Source organism: Pseudophryne corroboree, chromosome 9, assembly GCF_028390025.1.
Source record: "Pseudophryne corroboree isolate aPseCor3 chromosome 9, aPseCor3.hap2, whole genome shotgun sequence".
Taxonomy (NCBI): Eukaryota; Metazoa; Chordata; class Amphibia; order Anura; family Myobatrachidae; genus Pseudophryne; species Pseudophryne corroboree.
Genome location: NC_086452.1, coordinates 356277279 through 356302658, shown reverse-complemented (window position 1 = coordinate 356302658; position 25380 = coordinate 356277279). Strand labels below are relative to the sequence as shown.

At 44.7% G+C, this 25380-nt stretch overlaps 2 protein-coding genes across 7 annotated transcripts in view; one reads left to right on the top strand and one right to left on the bottom strand.

The window, feature by feature from the left end:
• CENPP (centromere protein P) overlaps positions 1–25380 on the top strand; it is a 748246-nt gene that overhangs the window by 577365 nt on the left and 145501 nt on the right. The window lies entirely within an intron of this gene.
• ECM2 (extracellular matrix protein 2) overlaps positions 1–25380 on the bottom strand; it is an 83470-nt gene that overhangs the window by 48986 nt on the left and 9104 nt on the right. Inside the window, exon 3 of one of the 3 annotated variants that reach the window (XM_063940705.1) lies at positions 4678–5022. In XM_063940705.1, coding sequence (XP_063796775.1) covers positions 4678–4984 — 307 coding nt within the window. In that variant the 5' untranslated portion in view covers positions 4985–5022. The remainder of the gene's footprint in view (positions 1–4677; positions 5023–25380) is intronic. The other 2 variants (XM_063940707.1, XM_063940706.1) reach the window with 2 other exon arrangements.

Sequence of the window (25380 nt, the reverse complement as noted above, 5' to 3'; positions counted from 1 at the left end):
CAGACATTGGGACAGATGTATTAACCTGGAACAAGCATAAGGAAGTGATAAATCAGCGATAAGTGCAAGGTGATAAACGCACCAGCCAATCAGCTCCTAACTGTTATTTTACATATTGGAGCTGATTGGCTGGTGTGTTTATCACCTTGCACTTATCACTGGTTTATCACTTCCTTATGCTGTCTCAAGGTTTAATACATCTGTCCCATTATTTCTTCTAAAGAGAGAATGATTTCGTTTTATGCCAGAATTATCTAAGTACATATAAATGTGGCTTACATTTTTTCCTCCTCTTAATTTTCTTTCCCTGAGTGAAGTAATAGTCACTGTGGATATCTTTCCATTTTCTCCAGTTCCCGTACTTTGCCTAGTGAGGGAAACTTAGCGGAGAGTTCCTACTGTACTCAATAATGTGGGCAGCCAGACATCAAGATGTCAGGTGGCACATTGGTATGAGTTGAATTTTCCCCAATTACTCCATTTCAGTCTCGTATGAAATCCATGGCTCAACTTGCACCCCTTTACTTTCACTTATCAAGTGCTACTTCCTTATTTTAGTTCCATTTTTGTGTGCAATCGGAAGCCAATGTACAGTTAAAATCCTAGCTTTGTCCTACAAGCGCTCAGCAGTCTCACCTCCTTTCTTCTTTCCCCTAATCTCCTGGCACTCCCCCCACCAGAACCATTGTTCTACACAACCTCCTTCTCTGTTCCTGTTTGTTTTGAACACTTCTTACCGCCCCCCAGCTCCAGGTTTTCTCTTGTTCTGCAACTGCTCTTAAGATCTGTCTTCCTCATGCCACCAGTTACTCAGAGCACCTTCTAGCTATCCTCTGCTTCCTCAGAATGTATCTCTTCAGATAAGCAGATAACTACATATCAGAGGTCTGCACGCTACAGTCTGATTTATAATACTCAGTGAGTGCATATTCTATTTCCTCACATTTTTGTTATACCCTATTTTCTTTAGATATTTGGGCAGGGGAACTCAATCCTATTGTCCCGTATTGGTATAAATTTGAAATCCATGTAATTGTCTCCAGATCCTCTTTTATTTACTTTGTAGAGAGCAGTTGGCATTTTTATTAAATAATAATAGCTCACTGTTGAACCCAGCTGTTCAATTATATGTTGGCAGCTGTCACTATATCCATTAGGTAATAGGTCATTCAGATTGCATGAGGAAATAATGTGGTCACTGAGCCTCGTGTATAGCAGCATAACTGGTCGTTTATAAATTAGCCACGTGGAAGCTAGTGTCCTGGTCCTCTTTTGCTGTTAGACCTCTCAACCACAAGATACATATAATCTGATTTTTAAGCTTCTCAACCCATCATCTAAAATACAATGCTATAATTTGCCAGCCACTATTCTTCAAGGTTTTGTCTGAATCATCATTCTACACTGGAATATACACTTTATTGCAGTCTTCCAACCATCATGTGGCTTTGTTAATTAGAGTTTCGTTAGTTTCAGGGAAACACATGAAAAGCTAGGAATGTTTTGCAAATGGTCATACAGTATACAATTGAAAACCACTGTTTAGATTTAAGGAAATCCTAAACTGACCAAAGTAGAAAAATATGGTTTATATATTAGTAATTGTTTATATTGATTTCAGTGTTTACATGCTATTTGATGACCACCTTTCACTACAGTTTCTAAGACTTATCCTATGCTCCCCACCTATGGATTCTCTCCTGTATCCTGTATCCAGTTTCACCCACAGCCACAAATCTTTATAACCCATCTCGAGTCTTTACTGGGTTCCAATGTATAGGCTGATATTTGGTCAACATGGTCAAAAGGTTGACAGCTCAAAGGTAGGCAGTGTTTAAGTCAACAGGTACAAAGGATTGACATGACAGTGGCCGACACACACATGGCTGACACAAGTTTTTGTGTTATTTTAATTTTTTTCCAACTTTTGCATGATTTACTATCCACTTGGACTACAATTGGGAATAGTAACGTGTGGCAAGCACAGCGAGCCACCATGGCCGAAGTGTGGCGAGTGAAGCAAGCCCACGAGAATACACTTTTTCAGTGATTGTGTTTAGAAATGGTTAACCATACAACATGACACTAAAAAAGACGCAAAATACGTTTATCAACATTTTTTGTTTCGATCATTGTCATATCGATCTTTTGACCCTGTCGACATTTTGTACCTTGTGACAGTACCTACTGTCTACCTTTTACCTATCGACCATTTGACACTGTAGACCTAATACATGTCGATCATATGGGGTAGATTTAATGACTCTGTCTAGACAGTATAGATCTTCTGTACCATACAATATAGAGAATTTTCAGGCAATTTACTTATCGAGAGATCTGTACACAGGACACGTGGACACCCTCTAAGGTTAGAGGAGGGGAAGTTTAACCCTAAGCGTAGGAAGGGTTTCTTCACAGTGTGGGCAGTAAGATTATGGAATTCACTGCCAGAGAAAGTTGTAATGTCTGATTCAATCGAAGTGTTTAAGAAAGGGTTAGACAAATATTTAGCAGACAATAGCATCCAAGGATATAATCTGTCATAAAGTTGTAATACAGTATATAGGTTGAACTCGATGGACAATTGTCTTTTTTCAACCCCAACAACTATGTTACCATACACCTCTTTATAAAATGGTACAACCTTAAAACTGTCCGAAATTCCTCTCAAAAGCACGCTCGTTTCCCGTGTCTAACCTCTGCATTTTTCTGCTAGATTACAAGCCCTGTCATGTTTTCAAGTATATATATATGTACAGGTTGAGTATCCCTTATCCATTATTCCGAAATACGGAATATTCCGAAATACGGACTTTTTTGAGTGAGACTGAGATAGTGAAACCTTTGTTTTTTGATGGCTTAATGTACACAAACTTTGTTTAATACACAAAGTTATTAAAAATATTGTATTAAATGACCCTCAGGCTGTGTGTATTAGGTGTATATGAAATATAAATGAATTGTGTGAATGTAGACACACTTTGTTTAATGCACAAATTTATAAAAAATATTGGTTAAAATGACCTTCAGGCTGTGTGTATAAGGTGTATATGAAACATAAATGAATTGTGTGAATGTAGACACACTTTGTTTAATGCACAAATTTATAAAAAATATTGGTTAAAATTACCTTCAGGCTGTGTGTATAAGGTGTATATGTAACATAAATGCATTCTGTGCTTAGATTTAGGTCCCATCACCATGATATCTCATTATGGTATGCAATTATTCCAAAATACGGAAAAATCCCATATCCAAAATACCTCTGGTCCCAAGCATTTTGGATAAGGGATACTCAACCTGTGTGTGTATATATATATATATATATATATATATATATATATATATAATGTGGAGCACTACATCAGTGAGGATAAGTTAGAACATGAAAGCACTAGGCAGACATTTAGCCATATTTGCACAAATATGAACTCGTAGGTTCTGCATTTTTGTAGATGACCTTTATTGGCAGGCCCTTGGCAAAGATCATTTATCCCAGCTATTAATGAGTGCATATTTCCTTTTTATAGTATAGGTGGCCCGCAATGCATTATGAACTAGTAATATCACCACGAAAGTAGCACTAATATCTATTAAGTGCAACACTGATGCATGAGGTACATTGTACACAAAAACTGTCTGCCTTTACTTTGTGCTGAAAACAGCTGAATTTAAAAGTCCCTGTTGTAATGTAATAATCAGCAGCACTTTTTATATTCAGACCAACAGTGCATTGGGGGTAATTCAGAGTTGATTGCAGCAGCAAATTTGTTAACATGTGGGCAAAACCATGTGCACTGCAGGGGGGGCAGATATAACATTTGCAGAGAGAGTTAGATTTGGGTGGGTTATTTTATTTCTGTGCAGGGTAAATACTGGCTGCTTTATTTTTACACTGCAATTTAGATTTCAGTTTGAATACGCCCCACCCAAATCTAACTCTCTCTGCACATGTTATATCTGCCCCTCCTGCAGTGCACATGGGGGGTAATTCCAACTTGATCGCAGCAGGATTTTTGTTAGCAATTGGGCAAAACCATGTGCACTGCATGGAAGGCAGATATAACATGTGCAGAGAGAGTTAGATTTGGGTGTGGTGTGTTCAATCTGCAATCTAATTTGCAGTGTAAAAATAAAGCAGCCAGTATTTACCCTGCACAGAAATAAAATAACCCACCCAAATCTAACTCTCTCTGCACATGTTATATCTGCCTCCCCTGCAGTGCACATGGTTTTGCCCAATTGCTATCAAAAATCCTGCTGCGATCAACTTGGAATTACCCCCATGGTTTTGCCCAATTGCTAACAAAATTGCTGCTGCGATCAACTCAGAATTAGGCCCCATGTGCACTGCAGGTGTGGCAGATATAAGATGTGCAGAGAGAGTTAGATTTGGGTTGGTTATTTTTTTCTGTGCAGGGTAAATACCAGCTGCTTTATTTTTACACTGCAATTTAGATTTCAGTTTGAACACACCACACTCAAATCTAACTCTCTCGGTACATGTTATATCTGCCCCCCCTGCAGTGCACATGGTTTTTCCCAACTGCTAACAAATTTGCTGCTGCAATCAACTCTGTATTACCCCCATTGTTCATTATTTAGAAATGAGCATGTTACGTAGAGCTATACAATTAGGACACAGAAATAGAAGTTGACACAAAAGATGATGCTCACCTCGGACATATACACTACCTGGCAGAATATTGTAGCTTGGTGCTTGCTCGTTGACTCCTAGTACTGCTTGTAATATATGCACTATGGTATCGTCCCCATTGTAAAAAGGGACATTTGCTGCCGGAATTGGGATGGGTGTAGGTTGGATCAGTTGTTGCCTTCTAGCTGGACTCTTAGAAGACACTCTTCTGCGTCTATTCAGATTTCTCCGTCTTTGAGATTTTGGAGGGGAAGAATTTTCATCTTGAGCCCAGCCAGTGGACAAGGCAATCAGCAGAAATATGCATATTAGAGAGCAAGTCCTCATCTTCTCTTTGCCTTGTCAGCAAAGCTAATTATGTCTTCCTAGAAATAAAGGTGCACATAGTAAGAACATGCTCAAGGGTGTTTGTAGAAATTTTGTAACACATGTATGGCAGGATTTTCTAATTATCATTTTTTTAGTGATATTTCTTCATTATTACCGGCACGGTGTTCTTAATTACCAACGTCTTCATCACCAGTATGAACGAAGACCTGCCATGCCGCACTTATGTTGCGGTCACAATCCGCTGCGCGATGTATCGTGGATATGTGTAGCGGCCAGCACAACTAGCTAGCGGGTTTTCCCACGAGTTATAACAAAGTAACAAATGTGTGCAACATTTTAATACATTTTTATTGATTTAACCACACAGTACTGGCTCACTGAGCGGATTGAAACATTGAATGATACATTACAATCCTAATCCACCAATTGCTTTCAGTTTACTATCCGCCCAGTCAAAAGGAATATTGGAACTTCAATGCTATCTGAAAAGTCAACTATAAAATCAATAAAAAATTTAAATATATAAATACATTTTCTTTATAAGAACAGTTCCAATCAGTGTCAGGTGGTTGCAGTTATGTGGCCGGAGGTCAGGAGACCACTGGTCACAATTCCTCCCCCTAAATCCCACCCACTCGCTATCCCGAAGGTCGGCATGCCGACCTACAGGGACTATTCCCACTCGTGGGTGTCCATGACACCCATAGAGTGGGAATAGAACCCGGTCACCACCGATCCCGCAGCGTGGTGATCGTAGCGAGCTCGCAAGGGGCTTGATACACTCGCCCTCCCTCCCCGCCGGAAGTCCACTGCAGGGATACCGACGGAGGTATGCTGACTGCCAGTCACGCATACCTCACCCATGTCAGACATAATAATGAAAGGTTTACCGAGCCACTACCATAGAAGCTACCATGCAGCACGTGGTGAATGTTTAATAGCCACAATCAGTAGTCTATTTCTTACAATGTTTTTAATAGGTTTAGTTCTCTTCATTTAATAAGATAGTCCCACCTGTTTCTCCAGCTCTCTGCCAGAGAGCCCCAGAAGCTTTGCAGACCCCCACATAATTGATGCATTATCTCTCGCCCCTGAAATGTCATTACACCACATAGTAACCGTAGTGGAACGTCTCTGCAAACGTCAGTAATACTGCAGTGATACTGCAGTATCACGTAAGTGTAATTTATGTTACTGGTTTATTACTATACCACCAGTACATTGCACATACTTAGCGCTGATGGGACCACTGGGATGGCACCCCTCTACTTTCCTAGGTCCAAAATAGAATAATAAAGAAAATTGCCCCTTAATATGTTTACCTTATGCTAAAAAAAAGCCACTGTCTGAACTCTAAATAAATGATACAAGGCTCAAAGAACATAAAATTGACAGGCATATGTGGCATCAATCTACTGGCAAAGCTGTCACTGATAACACCATCTTGTTGCTTAGTGCATACGATAACTGTATACACCCATTAGCCGGCAATGGAGAGACCTAATGGCACGTTAGTGTCACTGACCTGGGTTGGGAGTGTTGAGAACTCGGGGGTTCTTCCGATGATCCGGAAGAGGAACCACAGCTGGGCCGGAGCAGGGATGGCCGGATGTAGATTTTCCTCATGCAGAACTCAGCCGTTGTAACCGACGTGCTAAAGAATTAGTTGTGGCCAAGACTTGGGGGCGATGCTGAAGTACACAGAAGAATGAAGAACTTGTGAGCGATGTTGAAGAAATGAATGAAGATTTGAGAACGATGTTGAAGCACACAGAAGAATGGAGAACTTGTGAGCGATGCTGAAGAGATGAATGAAGATTTGAGAATGATGTTGAAGCACACAGAAGAATGAAGAACTTGTGAGCGATGCTGAAGAGATGAATGAAGATTTGAGAACGATGTTGAAGCACACAGAAGAATGAAGAACTTGTAAGTGATGCTGAAGAAATAAATGAGGATTTGAGATTCAGTGTAACTCTGGAAGTTTGGGAGGCGTTCCACTTAGGGATACGCTGTAATACTGGAAGCACAGGAGGTGTCCCTCTGAGAGATACACTGTAACGCTGGTAACGCAGAGAATGTCCCACTGAGTGATACACTGTAACGCTGGTAGCACAGGGAATGTTCCACTGAGTGATACACTGTAACGCTGGTAGCACGGGAAGGTTCCCCTGAGTGATACACTGTAACGCTGGTAGCACAGGGAATGTCCCACTGAGAGATACTCTGTATCGCTGGTAGCACAGGGAATGTCCCACTGAAGGATACTCTGTAACGCTGGTAGCACAGGGAATGTCCCACTGAAAGATATTCTGTAACGCTGGTACCACAGGGAATATCCCACTGAAAGATACTCTGTAACGCTGGAACACAGGAGACGTTCAGCTTGAGAACACGCTGAACGCTGCTAGCACTGGTGATCATTGGAAAGACAATACTCAGGCGCCGGGGCTCTGTACGGCGCCTGCCTTTGAACTTCCCGCCTTCTCCCGATTGGCGGAAGGGTCCGATGACGTCACCCGCTCACCACGCTTTCGTGGATGCCGGGCGCAATGGCGGCGCCCACACCCCGGGAACCCGCCGGAGGCAGCGCCAGCAAGACGCGACGACCCAGAGCCCACCGGGGGCGACGACCTCCAGGAGACCCAACGCACCCGGAGCGGTAAGGCAGCAGCCGCAGCGCCGCAAGTGTGACAGTACCCCCTCCTCTAGGAGTGGCCCCTGGACACTTTCCTGGTTTCGTTGGATGTTTAGAATGAAAGATCCGGACTAGTCGGGGAGCAGTGACTTCAGAAGCTTTGACCCAGCTCCTCTCCTCAGGACCATAACCTTTACATTCTACCAGATACTGTAAATTCTTGTGAAGATAACGAGAGTCAAGAATAGTTTTGATTTCAAATTCTGTTCCAGCTTCAGTCTTTACCGAGGTTGGGCTAGGAGACTCCGAATGAAACCGATTTAAAATGAGGGGACGAAGGAGAGAAACATGGAAAGAATTTGGTACCCGAAAGTGGGAAGGCAATCCCAATTTGCAGACAACAGGGTTCTGGACTTGCAAAACGGGGTAAGGACCGATGAACCTCGGAGCGAACTTCATAGCGGGTACTCTTAAACGAAGATTGCGGGTAGAGAGCCATAACCTGTCTCCAACTTTGTATTGAGGAGCTGCTCGCCATTTTCTATGCGCAAAGAATTTGTAGCGGCCAGAGATTTTCTTGAGATTGGCATGAACCCTACTCCAGATTTGACTGAAGTGCCGGAGAGTGGAAGCTGCAGCAGGAACATCCTCCGAAGGAAAAATTGGTAATTCTGGGACTCGTGGATAGAATCCGTAATTAATGAAGAATGGGGACTCACCAGTGGAAGAGTGGTACAGATGATTATGGGCAAACTCGGCCCAGGGTAACAGTTCCACCCAATCGTCCTGTGAGTGAGAGAGATAAACGCGGAGAAAAGTCTCTAAATCTTGATTGGCACGTTCAGTTTGCCCATTGGTTTGTGGATGGCAACTAGATGAGAACTTGAGTTTTATTTGTAAGGCTGAGCAGAGAGCCCTCCAAAATCTTGCAGTGAACTGTACCCCTCGATCAGAGCCTATCTCCCGAGGTAACCCGTGCAGGCGGAAGTGTTCCCGAATAAATAGTAAAGCCAACTTGGGAGCCGTTGGTAAACCGGTCAACGGAACAAAATGTGCCATTTTTGAAAAGCGGTCAATAATCACCCAGATGGTATTGTAACCCTTGGAGAGAGGTAATTCGGTAATAAAGTCCATAGAAATACAGTATGCGTCCAGGGTTTCTTAGGAATGAACAGTGGACGAAGCAACCCCGCAGGAGGCAGACGAAGAGTTTTGTGCTGAGCACATTGAGGACATGAATTGACATAATCTTGTATATCCTTCTTCATGGTGTCCCACCAATATGACCTTTCGTAGAAATTCACACATTTTTTGAACTCCAGGATGACCGGAAAACTTGGAGATATGAGCCCACTGCAGTAACTTTGGCCGAAATTCAACTAGTACAGACATTCTCCCAGGAGGAGGACCCAGAGAGGTGGGAGCTGCTGAAATAGAGACTGGACTGAGAATTAAGCTCTTTTCAAAGGAATTCTCCTCATCCGAGGCCGTTAAAGAACGAGACAGAGCATCAGCCTTAGCGTTAAGAGTCCCGGCCCGGTACTTAATAACGAACGAGAACCGAGTGAAGAAGAGCGCCCATCTAGCTTGACGGGAATTCAAACACTGGGCCGTCTTGATATACAACAAGTTCTTGTGATCGGTGTAAATAGTAATTAGGTGTTTAGCACCTTCCAATAAGTACCTCCATTCTTCTAGGGCAGATTTTATTGCTAAAAGTTCCTGATCTCCAATGGTGTAGTTTCGTTCAGCAGGAGAGAACTTACGAGAATGGAAACTACATGGATGTAACTTCCCATCAGAAGAGTACTGTGAAAGAACGGCACCGATGCCTACTGAGGAAGCGTCGACTTCCAAGAAGAAGAATGGTTTTGAGAAATTCGGTTGTTGGAGTACCGGAACAGACATAAAGGCTGATTTCAACCGGGCAAACGCTTCTACAGCTTCGGAAGACCAGAGACTTGGGTCAGACCCCTTTTTGGTTAGGGCAGTAATGGGTGCAACCATGGTAGAAAATCCCTTAATGAATTTCCGGTAGTAATTTGCAAAGCCCAGGAATCTTTGTACCGCTTTCAAGGAGAGAGGCTGAGTCCAGTCCCGAATGGCAGTGAGTTTCTCCGGATCCATGCGAAGCTCCGTACCCGAGATGACATAACCGAGGAACGGAATCTAAGGGACCTCAAAGATACATTTGGAAATCTTGCCGTAGAGACGATTCCTTCGTAAGCGAAGAAGTACTTCTTTGACCTGTACTCTGTGCTCTGCAAGATTCTTAGAAAATATCAGAATGTCATCCAAGTACACCACTACGCTTTGGTATAACATATCTCGGAAGATTTCATTTACAAATCCCTGAAAAACGGCAGGGGCATTGCTGAGGCCAAACGGCATTACCAGATATTCGTAATGCCCGTCCCTGGTATTGAAGGACGTCTTCCATTCGTCCCCCTGTCGGATACGTATCAGATTATAGGCTCCTCATAAGTCGAGATTAGTGAAGACGTGGGCTCCACGAACCCTATCAAATAGCTCAGTAATTAGCGGCAAAGGGTATTTGTTCTTAACGGTGATATCGTTTAAGCCACGATAATCAATACATGGTTTTAACCCCCCTGTCCTTCTTCACGAAAAAGAAACCTGCTCCAGCCGGGGAGGTAGAGGGGCGAATGAATCCTTTCAGTAGATTAGATTTGATATAGTCCGACATATCTTAGGTCTCGGGTAATGACAAGGGATATGTGCGTCCCCGGGGTGGCATTTTCCCTGGGATATGCTTAATGGGACAGTCCCAGGGTCTATGGGGTGGTAACAGATCGGCCGCCTGTTCCGAGAAACACATCTGTGAACTCCCGATAGGCCTCCGGAATGAGCTCCTCATCCGACTTGGAAGATGCACGGAGCGGGTAAACAGGAGTGAGACAACTAGAGTGACAAAACGAACTCCAGGACAATATTTGTGACGATTTCCAGTCGACGTGAGGGTTGTGAATTTTAAGCCAAGGTAGACCAAGAACAAGATCGTGAGGCATCTCCGGAATTACTAGAAACTCCAAATGTTCTTGATGCAGAGCTCCGACCTGCAGCTTGATTGGCTCTGTGCGACTTGTAATAAGACCATTAGATATTTTGGTACCATTGATGGCAGTCAACGTTATAGGTCGTTTGACAGACTGTAACTGTAAACCCTGAGTCCAGCAGGGCCTTAACAGGTTTGGCTATAGACTCAGAAAACAGAGACACGGAGAGTAAACAAGCCACTGTCGGAGAAGATTTAGATGTAACCCCTAACTGTCGCTTCCAAATGCAGCCTTATCCGGAGTCCACTGTCTGGTGGATAGCAGGTATAATCTCAGATATTGTCCGCAAGTACAGGTGTCTCTGGCCGGCCAGTGATAGGGTAAAGATGTCTCATGAAAAACTCCTTAGCAGTACATACGAGGTTATACCTGCTATCCACCAGACAGTGGACTCCGGATAAGGCTGTATTTGGAAGCGACAGCCGGGAGAGGTATCAATTTGATGCGTGCAAAGCTGAACACTCGTGCGCAGATAACTATCCTTACTAAAAGCCATAATCACGATATATTATAAGTATAGTTCACACTGGTTGAAAACTTAATGGTGTGAGGAATTTCATCTGGAAAGCATATCTAACTGGCTGCATGCTAAAGAACTGTAACCTGTGAGATTAATCCAGGTGTGTTAAGTGACCGGACAATTGTCTATTATAACAACTGAGGAAACATACTTATCAGTCGGACATATGCATTGAATGGTAACATTCACGCGTTCACGATTTACTGTCAAAAGGAAGTAACATTCAGCTTTAATATTCAGCTGTATACATATATAAGTAATCAGTGAGGAACAGTTTTCTCTGGTTCGGTATATAAAGCAGGATTTATCCTGCAAGATATATAGCTTAATTGTCATATACTGTAATTGTTTTATATGGTATGGGTGTGTAAGATGTATTTTAATATATGATATTAAATCAATGATTTTGTAGTGTAAAAGTGCCAGCGCTGTTCTTTTTTGTGTGTTTCTTCCTTGTATTTTTATTTTAGGCTATGAACCAAGCCTTTTGAACGTAGCAGCAGGCACTCTTACAGTAACAATAGCGCCAGACTATCTCTATTTTTTTCGTCTTCAACTCGGCTTACTGTGCTGAGTGAATGGGAGCCGGGTCGATGCGACCCGTTTCCTGTTCACTGTATGTGTACGGGCGGCACTTGGAGATCATGTGATCTCCAAGCACCGCCCCCGCTGCATCACCAACCTGGCAATATGCCGGGTTGCAGGCAATGGCAGCAGGGCATCTGAGGTGGGGCACACACTGGGAGCTCCCGTGTCAAGCTCCCATGTGTGACCCACCTCAGGCGGTCTGAAAGGGGTATTATTAACATCCCTTTCTAGGGCCTAAGGATAAAATCCATGGCTGTCAGTCCTCATTTCACTGCTCAGGGCAGAGGAAGCAGCACTTGCTGTTGTATGCAGGGAGGGTTACCCTTGTATGTAGCCTCCTCCATATTTGGTACCATCCTGTTATAGACAACACTCAGGCTATGCCTGTTCTATACTACCCTGGTTACATCTGTAGTGATACTACCGGCCCTCCTCAGCCTGTCCCTGGTCTCCCCATTCAGCGTGATGCGATCAAGATGCCACCTGTAAGGATCCCGGCAGCCGAAATACCGACGCCGGGATCCCGACATCCTTTAGAATCCCCACGCCGGAACTCCAAAAGGGAGAGGAGACCGACACCTGAATTCTGGGAGGTAGGTTTAGGCACCAGGCAGGGTGGTTAGGGTTAGGCACCCCTGGGGAGGCTGCTGGGGAGGGTAATTTAGGGTTAGGCAGCAGGGACGGGGAGTTAGGATTAAGCAACTCTGGGGGGTGGTTAGGGTTAGGCACTACGGGGGGGGGGGGGGGGGAGGGGTTAGGGTTCATGTGTGCACAGTGGTGTAAGTTCAATCTAGATGCCTGGAGGCAAAATAGGCGGTGTGTCCCCTTTACCACCCCTTCTGTTCACACACATCTACAAAGCCACACACACATGGCCACATATGCATACACAGCCACATATACACACACAATCTCATATACACAGACAGCCACATATGCACACATACAGGCACATATACTGTACAGTGCACAGACACATACTGTATATTCAGACAGTCACATATACATAGACAGCCATATACATTTTACACAGTCATATGTACACGGACAGCCAGACACTGTGAACACACACACACACCAGGGACGTGCGGTGAGGGAAATGGCTCAGGAGGCACTGGTTAGTACCAGACTTAGATTTACACACAATATATGAGGCTCTGCCTCACCTGGCCGCACGTCACTGCATCCAATAGTGCACAGTGGCCCTCATTCCGAGTTGTTCGCTCGCTAGCTGCTTTTAGCAGCCGTGCAAATGCTAAGCCGCCGTCCTCTGGGAGTATATCTTAGCTTAGCAGAAGTGTGAACGAAAGGATCGCAGAACGGCACCAAAATATTTTCGAGCAGTTTCTGAGTAGCTCCAGACCTACTCCTAGGTTGCGATCACTTCAAACTGTTTAGTTCCTGTTTTGACGTCACAAACACACCCTGCGTTTGGCCAGCCACGCCCACATTTCCACAGGCACGCCTGCGTTTGTATCTGACACGCCTGCGTTTTTCATCACACTCCCTGAAAACAGTCAGTTACCTCCCAGAAACGCACCATTCCTGTCAATCACTCAGCGGTCAGCAGTGCGACTGAAAAGCGTCGCTAGACCTTGTGTGAAACTGCATCGGCTTTTGTGAAAGTACGTCGCGCGTGCGCATTGCGCCGCATACGCATGCGCAGAAGTGCCGATTTTTAGCCTCATCGCTGCGCTGTGAACAGTGGCAGCTGGCGATCAACTCGGACTGACCCCCAATGTCACAGCCTGTGTGTGTGTGTGTGTGTGTGTGTGTGTGTGTGTGTATGTAGTGTGAGCAGTAGGGAGGCAGTGTGTGTGGGGGTGGTACTGACATGTGATAGGGCAGTAAGTTGTGATGGGGTAGTGAACTGGGGGAACAGTAAGATGTGAACAGGGCAGTGTGACTTATGGGGGCAGTGAGGTGTGGGGAGAGCACTGTGAGCTGTGTAAGTGGGGAGGGAAGTGAGATATGAAGGAAACTGACAAGGAGAGAGCTAAGAAGGGGTAATAAGACTATGGAGTGGCTATCAGGGAGGTGAGAGTAAGAGACATATAATTGTTTTTTATATATTTTTTTAGAGGGGGGGGGGGCGGCCAAAAATGTTGTTCCTAGGGGCGGCCTGACCCCTAAATCCGCCTTTGACTATGGGCATTATGTGTATAAGCGACACTACCACTGGGTGCAATATGTGTATAAGCAGCACTACTACTGGGTGCAATATGTGTATAAGCAGCAGTACTAAGCGCAGGGTAATGTAAATTACATTGTGCTACTTTGTGGTTTCATTTGAAAAGGTACTATTGTGTGGCCATGCCCCTTCCTTGTGAGACCAAACCCCTTTTTTCAATGCATGCTGTCCATTTGTAAAACATGGGAGGGCGCAAATTTATAGTTTGCAGGGGGGCGCCGAACACCCTAGCAGTGGCCCTGCCAACTACAGTAATTTATTGTGCCATACTGACACAAATTATACTTTCTGCAGCGGGGTACACTGTGTTCTACAGGGAATACATCATGGTGTAGAGATGGATCTTGATCCAGAGGCACCAACAGGCTAAAGCTTTAGACTGTCCCAGAATGCATTGCGGGGCCTCCTCTATAACCCCGCCTCCAGGCACTGTGAGCTCAATTTTAGAGTTGGTGCCTGCATGAAGCAGGTCACTTAACAGGGGGGCTGCATTAGGAAGCCCTGAAAAAGCTTTTTAGAAGACTTCAAGGGCTGCAGCCCTTCATATGTCAGTATGACAAAACTGTGCTGTGGCTCCATCACCTCCCCAGCGCCATCGCATACTCCCGCTGGCTCTGTTCCCGGGTACTTGCGGCGGAGGCTCTCCTGGTTCGCGTGGCTGCTACTAAGGGAGCAGGTAAGAGGGTCCCCCAGGCGGGACCCACCATTAAATCGTGTTCCGGTCACGGTTTAAGGAGACGAACCGTGACGCTGGCGTGGACACTGTGACAGAGCAGGGACCCCACTATATCCACCAGGGCATGGGAGCACAGGTTGGATAGTAAAATATCCACTTTAATAAGGCCCCATAGTACCCGGTGGTGAGGACCAGCATAGGGGAAAAGGCGCTTGACCTGTAGCCCTCCCCCCAGCTCCGGGCACCATCGACTGCTGGTGTTCCCGCCCTGGAACTGTCTCACACTCCCTCACTCCCTGACTGAGATGCTGGGCGCCATTTTCTAAAATAGATGCGACTGGTCTCCGGGACTGCAGGGAAGGTCTCCTTTGTAAACCCGCCTGTACATCAGCGCCGTGGTTGTACATGTCGATAATAAGACAGCGTTAGTTAAGAACAAGTGAACCTGTGGCAGAATATATTGTACGAGTATACTCATCTATTCATCCGGTCTCATACAGCGCATTTATATATGTGTTCATATAATAATCCAATGCAATTTCATTGTCATGAAAATTATTATCTGCATTGCTAACGTGACTGTGTGTGCCTGTATCTGCTATATGATTTCACTGCGGTGTATTCCAGATATATCTATCACTGTATACTGTATCCTATGGACTAAGTGCGTCTGGATCCATATATAGTGCATCACAGTATTTACCTATTACGTGTATTCTATTGTGTACTCAGTGACATAATACCGTATTTCTTCGCAGGTGTTGTGTACTCGGTACTCAGTCACATGCTAACGGATTTATTCGCAGGTATTGTACTCTGTCTGGCTTCATCGTACTAAACCGCTCTCTGTTGCATTTGTGAATAATGTTTAACATGTAGGGCAGTAAATGCTATGGGGGTCATTCCAAGTTGATCGCACTGAGCAACTTTTTGCTGCCCGTGCGATCAACTAGACGCCACCTATGGGGGAGTGTATGTCTGCATAGCAGGGCTGCGAACTCTTGAGCAGCCGTGCTATACAAAAAAGTTTCCTGTAAAAGAAGACCAGGGTAAGACTTACTTACCCTGTGCAATCGATACAGCGATGCAGGTCCCGGAATTGACGTCAGACATCTGCCCTCCAAACTCCTGGACACACCTGCGGTGGACTCACCACTCCCTGAAAATGTTGAGTTGCCTCCCGGATCCTCCTTCCTCCTGTCGATCTTCTTGCGGTCGCCGCTGCAACCGCTTTATTCGCTCGCTGCGTCACTGCCTGGCGATGGCCGTCGCCGGGCAACGTTGCGCCTGCGCAGTTCCGACCCAAACGCATGGTTGCGAAGAAGCGCAGCGTGCGATCGGGTCGGAATGACCCCCTAAGTCTCATACATCTCCCAGTCAGTCCGCAGCTCCTGTAATCAATCAGGAGCCAGTCTGAGCTGCGTTCTCAAACCTACTGGGTTCTCTATTTGAACGCTTTATGCCCCCTATGGGACCACCTGTAACATTACAGTGTCTGATGTCCCCATGGTTACTCCGCTTTGGGTGGGAACATTTTTCCTCACGGATTGTAGCGTATGACTCATTCCCTGGTCAGCAAAACCCTATTCCAGGTCACTCTCGTGTCTCTGGGTCATCTGAGCGGGCTGCTTCTTCCTCCCTATCCAATAATCTATCTGATATTTTATCTGAAGAGAGGGGGATCATGCTGTCCTGTCATTCCCTATATCAGGTGTTTCTGACAAGGATTTTCCATTGCTAAATGATACCACTGCCCTTGTGGTTACTGGGTAACAAATCCTACAAATCACTGATAAGAGGATTCCCCTACTGTGGTTAAGCAAACTGATATGTTCACACTGCAGAAAATTAAATTACCAGGTAATTTTACCTGGCGCTGATCGTGAGCCGTTTTACTGAAAGCAGCCAATATAAACAGGGATAGTTAGTCCCCACAACAATACATAGAAATAAACACAATTGGCGCTAGAGAGCTTAATATATATATAAAAAAATCTTTACATTTATTAATACATTATAAAAGATTCCAAATGTTGCAACATTAAAAGAGCTAAAAAATGAAAGCATGGGCCTGTCAAAGCACTGCATGTATTTATAAATGAAATAAAAACTTCATGTCATGTAAGCTGGATCTTTGGCATAAAGTTCATCTGGTAGTTAAGGCCCATACACACTGGCCAATATATCTGCCGCTCTCTTGAACGGCCAATATATCGCGGGTCCGTCGGCCAGTGTGTACGGCCGATACGTCTGTGAACTCCGTAGTTCACAGACGTATTGCGTGGGCCCCGCAGCACAGCCGACGTCCAATATATCTACCGATATATTGGGGCGTTGCTGTGTGTGTACGGGCGGTCGGCCGACCACCCGTGCACATGCTGCGGCGGCCGGCGGTGATTGACAGCTAAACTGGGGACCAGTCATGACGTCAGTCCCCGACAGATCGGCCAGTGTGTATGCTCAACACACTGCCCGATCAGTCCATAGATATATCTGCCGATCAATTGATCGGCAGATATATCTTCCAGTGTGTACCCACCTTTACAGCCACAGTCCAGGAACAATTATTATGCAAGATGGAATAGTTACCAACTTGGGTGGAGGAGCTGGACGTTCGCAATATTACTTATACAATCCATCTAGAGAGAGAAAAAGCCTACAAGTCGGATATAAGAAACATTTCTGCGATTTGGATACTGCACAAATAGACCTGAGCTTTTAATTGTACCAATTGGATTCCACAAACCAAGCCATTCAAGGGTCCTATCATCCAATTTAAGTTGGTAACCAGGCTTGGACTGGACCACAGGGGTACAGGGGAAACCACCGGTGAGCCCCACTGCCTGGGGGCCCAACTCCTGCTCTAAGGATCAGGTTCTAGAATGTGCACTTGAATTATACATAATACATATGCAATACATATGTCATACTTGCCTACCTGACCCTCTCCATGAGGGAGAAAATGCTCTGTTCCTGGACTTTTTGTCAGGGCCGGGTATTTTTGTGAATCCGTTAACCCTGGACCAACCAAAGGTGTAAGTGCTGGGGTATGATGAAAGCAGGGAGGACGAAGAAAGTTCAGTTTCATATATTTATTATAAGCAACAATTCCAGTAAGGAGTTAAATGACAAATTATTAATCACCATATATAAGCTGACGTATTGCATAAAGTGGTAGAAATCATAAGCAGGAACAATCTTAAAGATACATTGAGGAAATGTTCATAGAACTGAGTTTTAAGCAGGCTTGTGAATGAATGATGAATTGTCCAAAAGAAACAAGATTTGATGCTGAACTGTAAAGTGTGTTAACTGGATAATGCAGACATAAATAAGTAACTGTAGAGATTTGTAATGAAGTTTAGAGTTTTAACTGAAAGGCTGTGAAGAATTGTCCTTGATTGTAGCAACACAGAAAATACAGTACTGAAAAGGGTTACTTGCGAGTTCTGAAGATCACTGAAACTGCAGCAGACGACAATGGTGATGAATGGGTTAAGTTTAGAGCAGAGCAAACGAACAGCTGATGTTAGTAGAATCCTCCAAAGTCTGTGTGGTTGAAGCAGGCAGACAGGGTAACCTCTTGCAAGACTCTGGGAATCCACTTGTTTGCCACTGGGAGAGTGATTGACTGACAGCACAGCAGGGAGCTGGAGGATCTTTAGCAGTGAAGGCTGCAGACGGACCTCTGGGAGCGGAGGCGATATCTGGACCACGGGAATCACACAGGAATGCACGGAGAGAGCACAGAGCTAGGGCATAGAGTAGATACAACAAAGCACTGGCCCAGAGTAGCATAATCCCAGCCTACTTAAAGGCAGCACGAGCACGGGATTGGCTTACACTTACCCACAGGTGTTTTCACAAGTGCTCTGTATTGCTTATTTGGTCTCCAACATGGCCGCCTCCTATACTGCAGACACACAGCGGTGCCTTTGGCCATTTGGTCCCCGCACTCCCAGCTCCCAGATCCTGCATCACCTGTGCCACTGATCACGCCGCATCCCCCCACGGCCGCACAGCACCGCGAGCAACCGCACCGGCAACGGATGAACCCAAGAACCCGCAGAGGTGAGAGATCGGTTCGTGACAGTACCCCCTCCTTTAAGGGTGGTCTCCGGACACCTTTGAGCTTTATCAGGATTCTTGGAATAGAATTTCTGTACCAGTCTTGGAGCATGAACATCTTCGGCAAAAACCCAGGACCTCTCCTCTGGACCATAACCCTTCCAGTCGACCAAAAACTGCAGACGTCCATATCGGCGACGTAAGTCCACAATCTCCTTAACCTCAAATTCCTCATCCTGCAAAGAGTGAACTTTAGGAGGTTTGGACAGGGTAGTACGAAACTTATTGAGAATCAAAGGTTTCAATAACGATGTATGAAAGGCGTTAGGAATTTTCAAAGACGGTGGCAACTTGACTTTGTATGACACAGGATTGAGTACCTTTACAATGGGAAATGGGCCAATAAACTTGGGAGCAAATTTCTTAGAAGTAACTTTGAAATTAAGATTGCGAGTAAAAATCCAAACTTGGTCTCCTACCTTGTAGTTTGGTACAGCCTTACGTTTTCTATCTGAAAAAGATTTATAACGAGCAGAAGATTTGACCAACGACTTGCGCACACAACTCCAGATTCTAGGTAAACGTTGAAGCTCTTGATCTGCTGCTGGAACCTCTAGGGCTGGCAACGGATGGAACTCTGGCACACGAGGTTGAAAACCAAAGTTAGTATAAAATGGCGTAGATTCTGAAGACGAATGAAAGAGATTGTTATGAGCGAATTCTGCCAATGGAAGGTAGTCAACCCAATCATCCTGTGAATACGATATGTATAGCCGGAGAAAGGTTTCAAGATCTTGATTTACTCTCAGTTTGTCCATCTGTCTGAGGATGATATGCCGAAGAAAAGTTCAACTTAATGTTTAAAGATGAACAAAGCGACCTCCAAAACTTGGCTACAAACTGTGTTCCCCGATCAGAGATGATCTCTCGAGGAAGGCCATGCAACTTGAAGATCTCAGAAATGAACAATCTGGCTAGTGAAGGGGCTGATGGTAATCCAGTTAATGGAATGAAATGCGCCATTTTCGAAAATCGATCCACTATCACCCAAATGGTATTCCGCCCTTTTGATGGAGGTAAATCGGTCACGAAATCCATTGAGATATGAGTCCACGGTTGTTTGGGTATAGATAATGGATGTAACAAACCTGGCGGAGAACCTTGGACTCTTATGTTGGGCACATTTAGGACATGCTGCTATAAACTCTTGAACATCGGCTTTAAGACGTGGCCACCAGTAAGATTGTTGAATAAATTTGAGAGTCTTTAGAACTCCAGGATGACCCATGAAGGATGAAGAGTGAGCCCAAGTAAGCAGTCGTTTTCGAAGATTTGTGGCGACAAAGGTTCTGCCAGGCGAAGAACCCGGAGAAGTTCGAGTCATTAAAAAGGACGTAGGACTCACAATGGCTTGATTCGTGGTAGCATCATTTAATTCAGAAGAATTGAAGGACCGAGAAAGGGCATCTGCTTTTTTGTTCTTAGACCCTGGACGATAGATGAGCTTGAAATTAAATCGTGTGAAGAAAAGCACCCATCGAGCTTGTCGTGGATTCAAACACTGAGCTGACTGCAGATATAGAAGAATCTTATGATCGGTATATACTGTAATGGGATGTTGTGCTCCCTCTAGAAGGTATCTCCACTCCTCAAATGCCAACTTGATGGCAAGTAATTCCTGCTCCCCAATTGCATAATTACGTTCAGCCGGTAGGAACTTACGGGAGAAATATCCGCAGGCATGGACTTTTTTATCTTCAAAGACCTGTGACAACACAGCTCCTACTGCTTCCGTAGATGCGTCCACCTCCAGAAGAAAGGGACGGTTCAAATCTGGCTGTCGAAGAATGGGGGCTGACACAAAGGCTTGTTTTAAATCAGAGAAGGCTTTGATTGCTTCAGAAGACCAGTTCATAGGATTTGCTCCCTTGCGAGTCAAGGCTGTGATGGGAGCGGCCAACGTAGAGTAATTCTTAATGAATCTCCTATAGAAATTAGCAAAGCCAAGGAATCGCTGAATCCCCTTGAGAGTCGTAGGAGTGGACCAGTCTCGGATAGCTTGTACCTTTACAGGATCCATACATAGCTCTGATCCGGAAATGATGTAACCAAGGAACGGTATGGAGGATACTTCAAAAGTACACTTCTCCAACTTACAATATAGTCCATTTTCCCTCAGACGTGTCAGTACCTCTTTAACTTGGTGACGGTGAGACTTCAGATCCTTGGAGAATATTAAGATATCATCCAAGTACACTACTAGACCCTTGTAGAGAAGATCACGAAAAAGTTCATTCACACAGCTTTGGAAAACTGCAGGCGCATTACAAAGACCAAAAGGCATTACAAGGTATTCGTAATGCCCATCCCGGGTATTAAAGGCAGTCTTCCATTTGTCCCCTGCACGGATGCGGATTAAATTGTAGGCCCCTCGAAGATCTAATTTTGTAAACACAGTAGCTCCCTTTACCCGGTCAAATAATTCTGGAATTAATGGTAATGGGTACTTGTTTTTCACAGTGATCTCATTAAGTCCACGGTAATCTATGCATGGTCGTAACCCACCATCTTTCTTCTTAACGAAGAAGAATCCGGCTCCTGCAGGTGAAGAAGATGGTCTGATAAATCCTTTGGTTAAATTCTCTTGTATATAATCAGACATAGCTTGAGTCTCTGGGATGGATAGCGGATAAATTCGCCCCCTAGGAGGTGTTTTGCCCGGTACCAAAACGATTGGGCAGTCCCATTCGCGATGAGGGGGTAAGGAGTCTGCCGCTTGTTTACTGAAAACATCCACAAAGGATTGATAGACTGAGGCTAAGTCGGGAAGACTAACTGACCGGAGAGGTATAATTGAAGCTAAACAGTCCTTGGTACAGGATTTACCCCACGAAAGAACTTCCATGGTTTGCCAATTAAATTGTGGATTATGTTTCTGTAGCCAAGGTAATCCAAGTATCACATCATGAGAGGCTTTGGGAATCACGAAGAAGGAAATATATTTGGAATGGAGCACACCTACTTTCATCTTGAGACATACGGTTCGATGAGTAATTATACCATCTGGAATTCGACTTCCATCCACTGCTGTAACAGCAACTGCCGCTCCCAGAGGCATAGTTTGAACTTTAGATCGTATGACAAAGGCTGAGGTGATGAAGTTCTCGGCTGCACCGGAATCTAGGAGAGCTGAAACTTTAACTGTAGAACTTGGAACTTCTAAATGAATAGGCAAAGTCGGCTCTTTCCCAGAACGTGATTCCAAAGTAACTCCTAGCTTAACCTCTCTTGAATAAGCTAGGAGCGAGAGTTTCCCGGCCGGAGTTTACAAGACTTAACTAAATGTTCAGAGGACCCGCAGTACATGCAGAGGTTACCCTGTCGACGACTAATTCGTTCCTCCTCTGTGAGGCGAGAGCGCCCGATCTGCATAGGTTCTTCTGTCGTTACAGGAGACTGAGATGAAGAATCTTGTCGCGGTCTAGGATGATAGCGCGGACTAGATCGCTCTGCCTTGGATTTCTCTAAACATCGCTCTCTGTAACGTAGGTCAAGTTTATTACAAATAGAAATCAATTCATCCAGCTTAGTTGGCACATCCCGAATGGTTAAATCGTCCTTGATTTTCTCTGAAAGTCCATTCCAAAACGCCGCGATCAGGGCCTCCTCATTCCAGTTTAACTCTGAAGACAACGTGCGAAACTGAATAATATATTGACTGACAGGACGTAAACCTTGACGTAGACGGAGAATCTCCAAAGATGCTGAGGTGGTTCTGCCTGGTTCATCGAAGATTTTCCGGAAGGATAATACGAACTCTTTGTAATTAGAGAGAATAGGATCTCCCCTCTCCCATAGTGGCGACGCCCACTCCAAAGCCTGACCGGACAGGAGGGTAATAATATATGCAACCTTAGAACGGGCTGATGGGAAACTAGCGGACAACAGTTCGAACTGGATCTCGCATTGGTTCAGAAATCCTCTGCAAAGCTTTGGAGTCCCGTCAAACTTACTCGGAGAGGGTAACTGCAAACGGGACATAGGCAGCGTCACAGGAGAAACCATTGTGGTAGCCGAAACAACCGGAGTTGGGACTTGGACTTGACGATCTGCCATAGTTTGCATAAACTGAACTATTTGTGTCTGTATAGACTCCTGATTTTCCAGACGGGAAAGGATGTCTGTCGTAGCACCGCCTCCTGCGAATTGGTCACCTGACGGATCCATGTGGCCAGTGCTTACTGTCAGGGCCGGGTGTTTTTGTGAATCCGTTAACCCTGGACCAACCAAAGGTGTAGGTGCTGGGGTATGATGAAAGCAGGGAGGACGAAGAAAGTTCTGTTTCATATATTTATTATAAGCAACAATTCCAGTAAGGAGTTAAATGACAAATTATTAATCACCATATATAAGCTGACGTATTGCATAAAGTGGTAGAAATGATAAGCAGGAACAATCTTAAAGATACATTGAGAAAATGTTCATAGAACTGAGTTTTAAGCAGGCTTGTGAATGAATGATGAATTGTCCAAAAGAAACAAGAGTTGATGCTGAACTGTAAAGTGTGTTAACTGGATAATGCAGACATAAATAAGTAACTGTAGAGATTTGTAATGAAGTTTAGAGTTTTAACTGAAAGGCTGTGAAGAATTGTCCTTGATTGTAGCAAACAGGAAATACAGTACTGAAAAGGGTTACTTGCGAGTTCTGAAGATCACTGTGAAACTGCAGCAGACGACAATGGTGATGAATGGGTTAAGTTTAGAGCAGAGCAAACGAACAGCTGATGTTAGTAGAATCCTCCAAAGTCTGTGTGGTTGAAGCAGGCAGACAGGGTAACCTCTTGCAAGACTCTGGGAATCCACTTGTTTGCCACTGGGAGAGTGATTGACTGACAGCACAGCAGGGAGCTGGAGGATCTTTAGCAGTGAAGGCTGCAGACGGACCTCTGGGAGCGGAGGCGATATCTGGACCACGGGAATCACACAGGAATGCACGGAGAGAGCACAGAGCTAGGGCATAGAGTAGATACAACAAAGCACTGGCCCAGAGTAGCATAATCCCAGCCTACTTAAAGGCAGCACGAGCACGAGATTGGCTTACACTTACCCACAGGTGTTTTCACAAGTGCTCTGTATTGCTTATTTGGTCTCCAACATGGCCGCCTCCTATACTGCAGACACACAGCGGTGCCTTTGGCCATTTGGTCCCCGCACTCCCAGCTCCCAGATCCTGCATCACCTGTGCCACTGATCACGCCGCGTCCCCACACGGCTGCACAGCACCGCGAGCAACCGCACCGGCAACGGATGAACCCCAGAACCTGCAGAGGTGAGAGATCGGTTTGTGACACTTTTCTGGTAATGTATGATTGCCATCACCTGTGGTGAAACACCTTTCTTATTAATTACCTAGCTCACCACAGGTGATGGCAATCGTACATTACCAGGAAAGTCCAGGAACAGAGCATTTTCTCCCTTATGGAGAGGGTCAGGTAGGCAAGTATGACATATGTTACTTTATACTAGATGTTTGTGTATTTTCTACAGTGCATTGCTGTTATTTATCTGGTACATTATCATGCATGCAGCAGCTGAATTTACTGTATATATTTATGAAGGGGCCCAGACGTTGCACTCTCTAATGGTTAGTCAAACCAATGAGGTAACAGGCCACACCCCCTCAGCAGACTGGCCACACCCCTAAACATGGGCCCCTACCACTGCATTACCCCGGTGGGCCCTACATGCCCACTGTTGGTAACTATTCCATCTCGCATAATAATTGTTCCCGGACTGTGGCTGTAACTACCAGATGAAATTTATGCTAAAGATCCAGCTTACATGACATGAAGTTTTTATTTCATTTATAAATACATGTAAAAGTAGCTCTTTTAATGTTACAACATTTGGAATCTTTTATAATGTGTTGTGACAAGAACACTGGAATAGTGTTTGAGGGCAGGTATGTTTGTCCCAGGTTCTTGTCTTACATGTATTAGGAAAATGTTTTGTTTTGTCAGAACCTTTTCAGTTTATTGGAAAAGCTGGATAAGGGCCCTGAAAGAGAGATAGGGCAAGTTCCAAACATTGGGCGCAGTTTGGGTCTTTGGCCTCACAGAGGGCTAATCAGGATTTCAGCTGTGTAAGTGGGTTATAGGGCTGCTAGCCTGATTAGTGTGGGCAGACTGCCTGGGAAGACTGCAGGATCTCTGTGAGAGAAATACGCTTCCTTACACAAGTGAGCCATACAGTGTTGGTTGGAAAACTCTGTGTTTTTTGTTTAGAGACAGTTAGGAACGTCTTATGTTTAGTTAGTGCCGGACAGGCAAGGTATTTTCTTTTGATGTTTGTTTTGTTTTCTGTTTAATAAAACTGGTCGTGGCCAGTTGCACCATAAAAACTGGACTTGTATGACTTCTCAGCTACTGCCATCTACCCCAAAAAACGGGGTCCGGTTCCCCTACAGTGTTACAGTTTTAATAAATGTAAATATATATTTTTTTATATATTCAGCTCTCTAGCGCCAATTGTGTTTATTGCTATGATATGTTCACACGTCAGAGGGTAATTAAAACTCTATTACCACAATTTGATCATTAAGTGTACATCCGACAAGACTCCTGGTCTAATGCA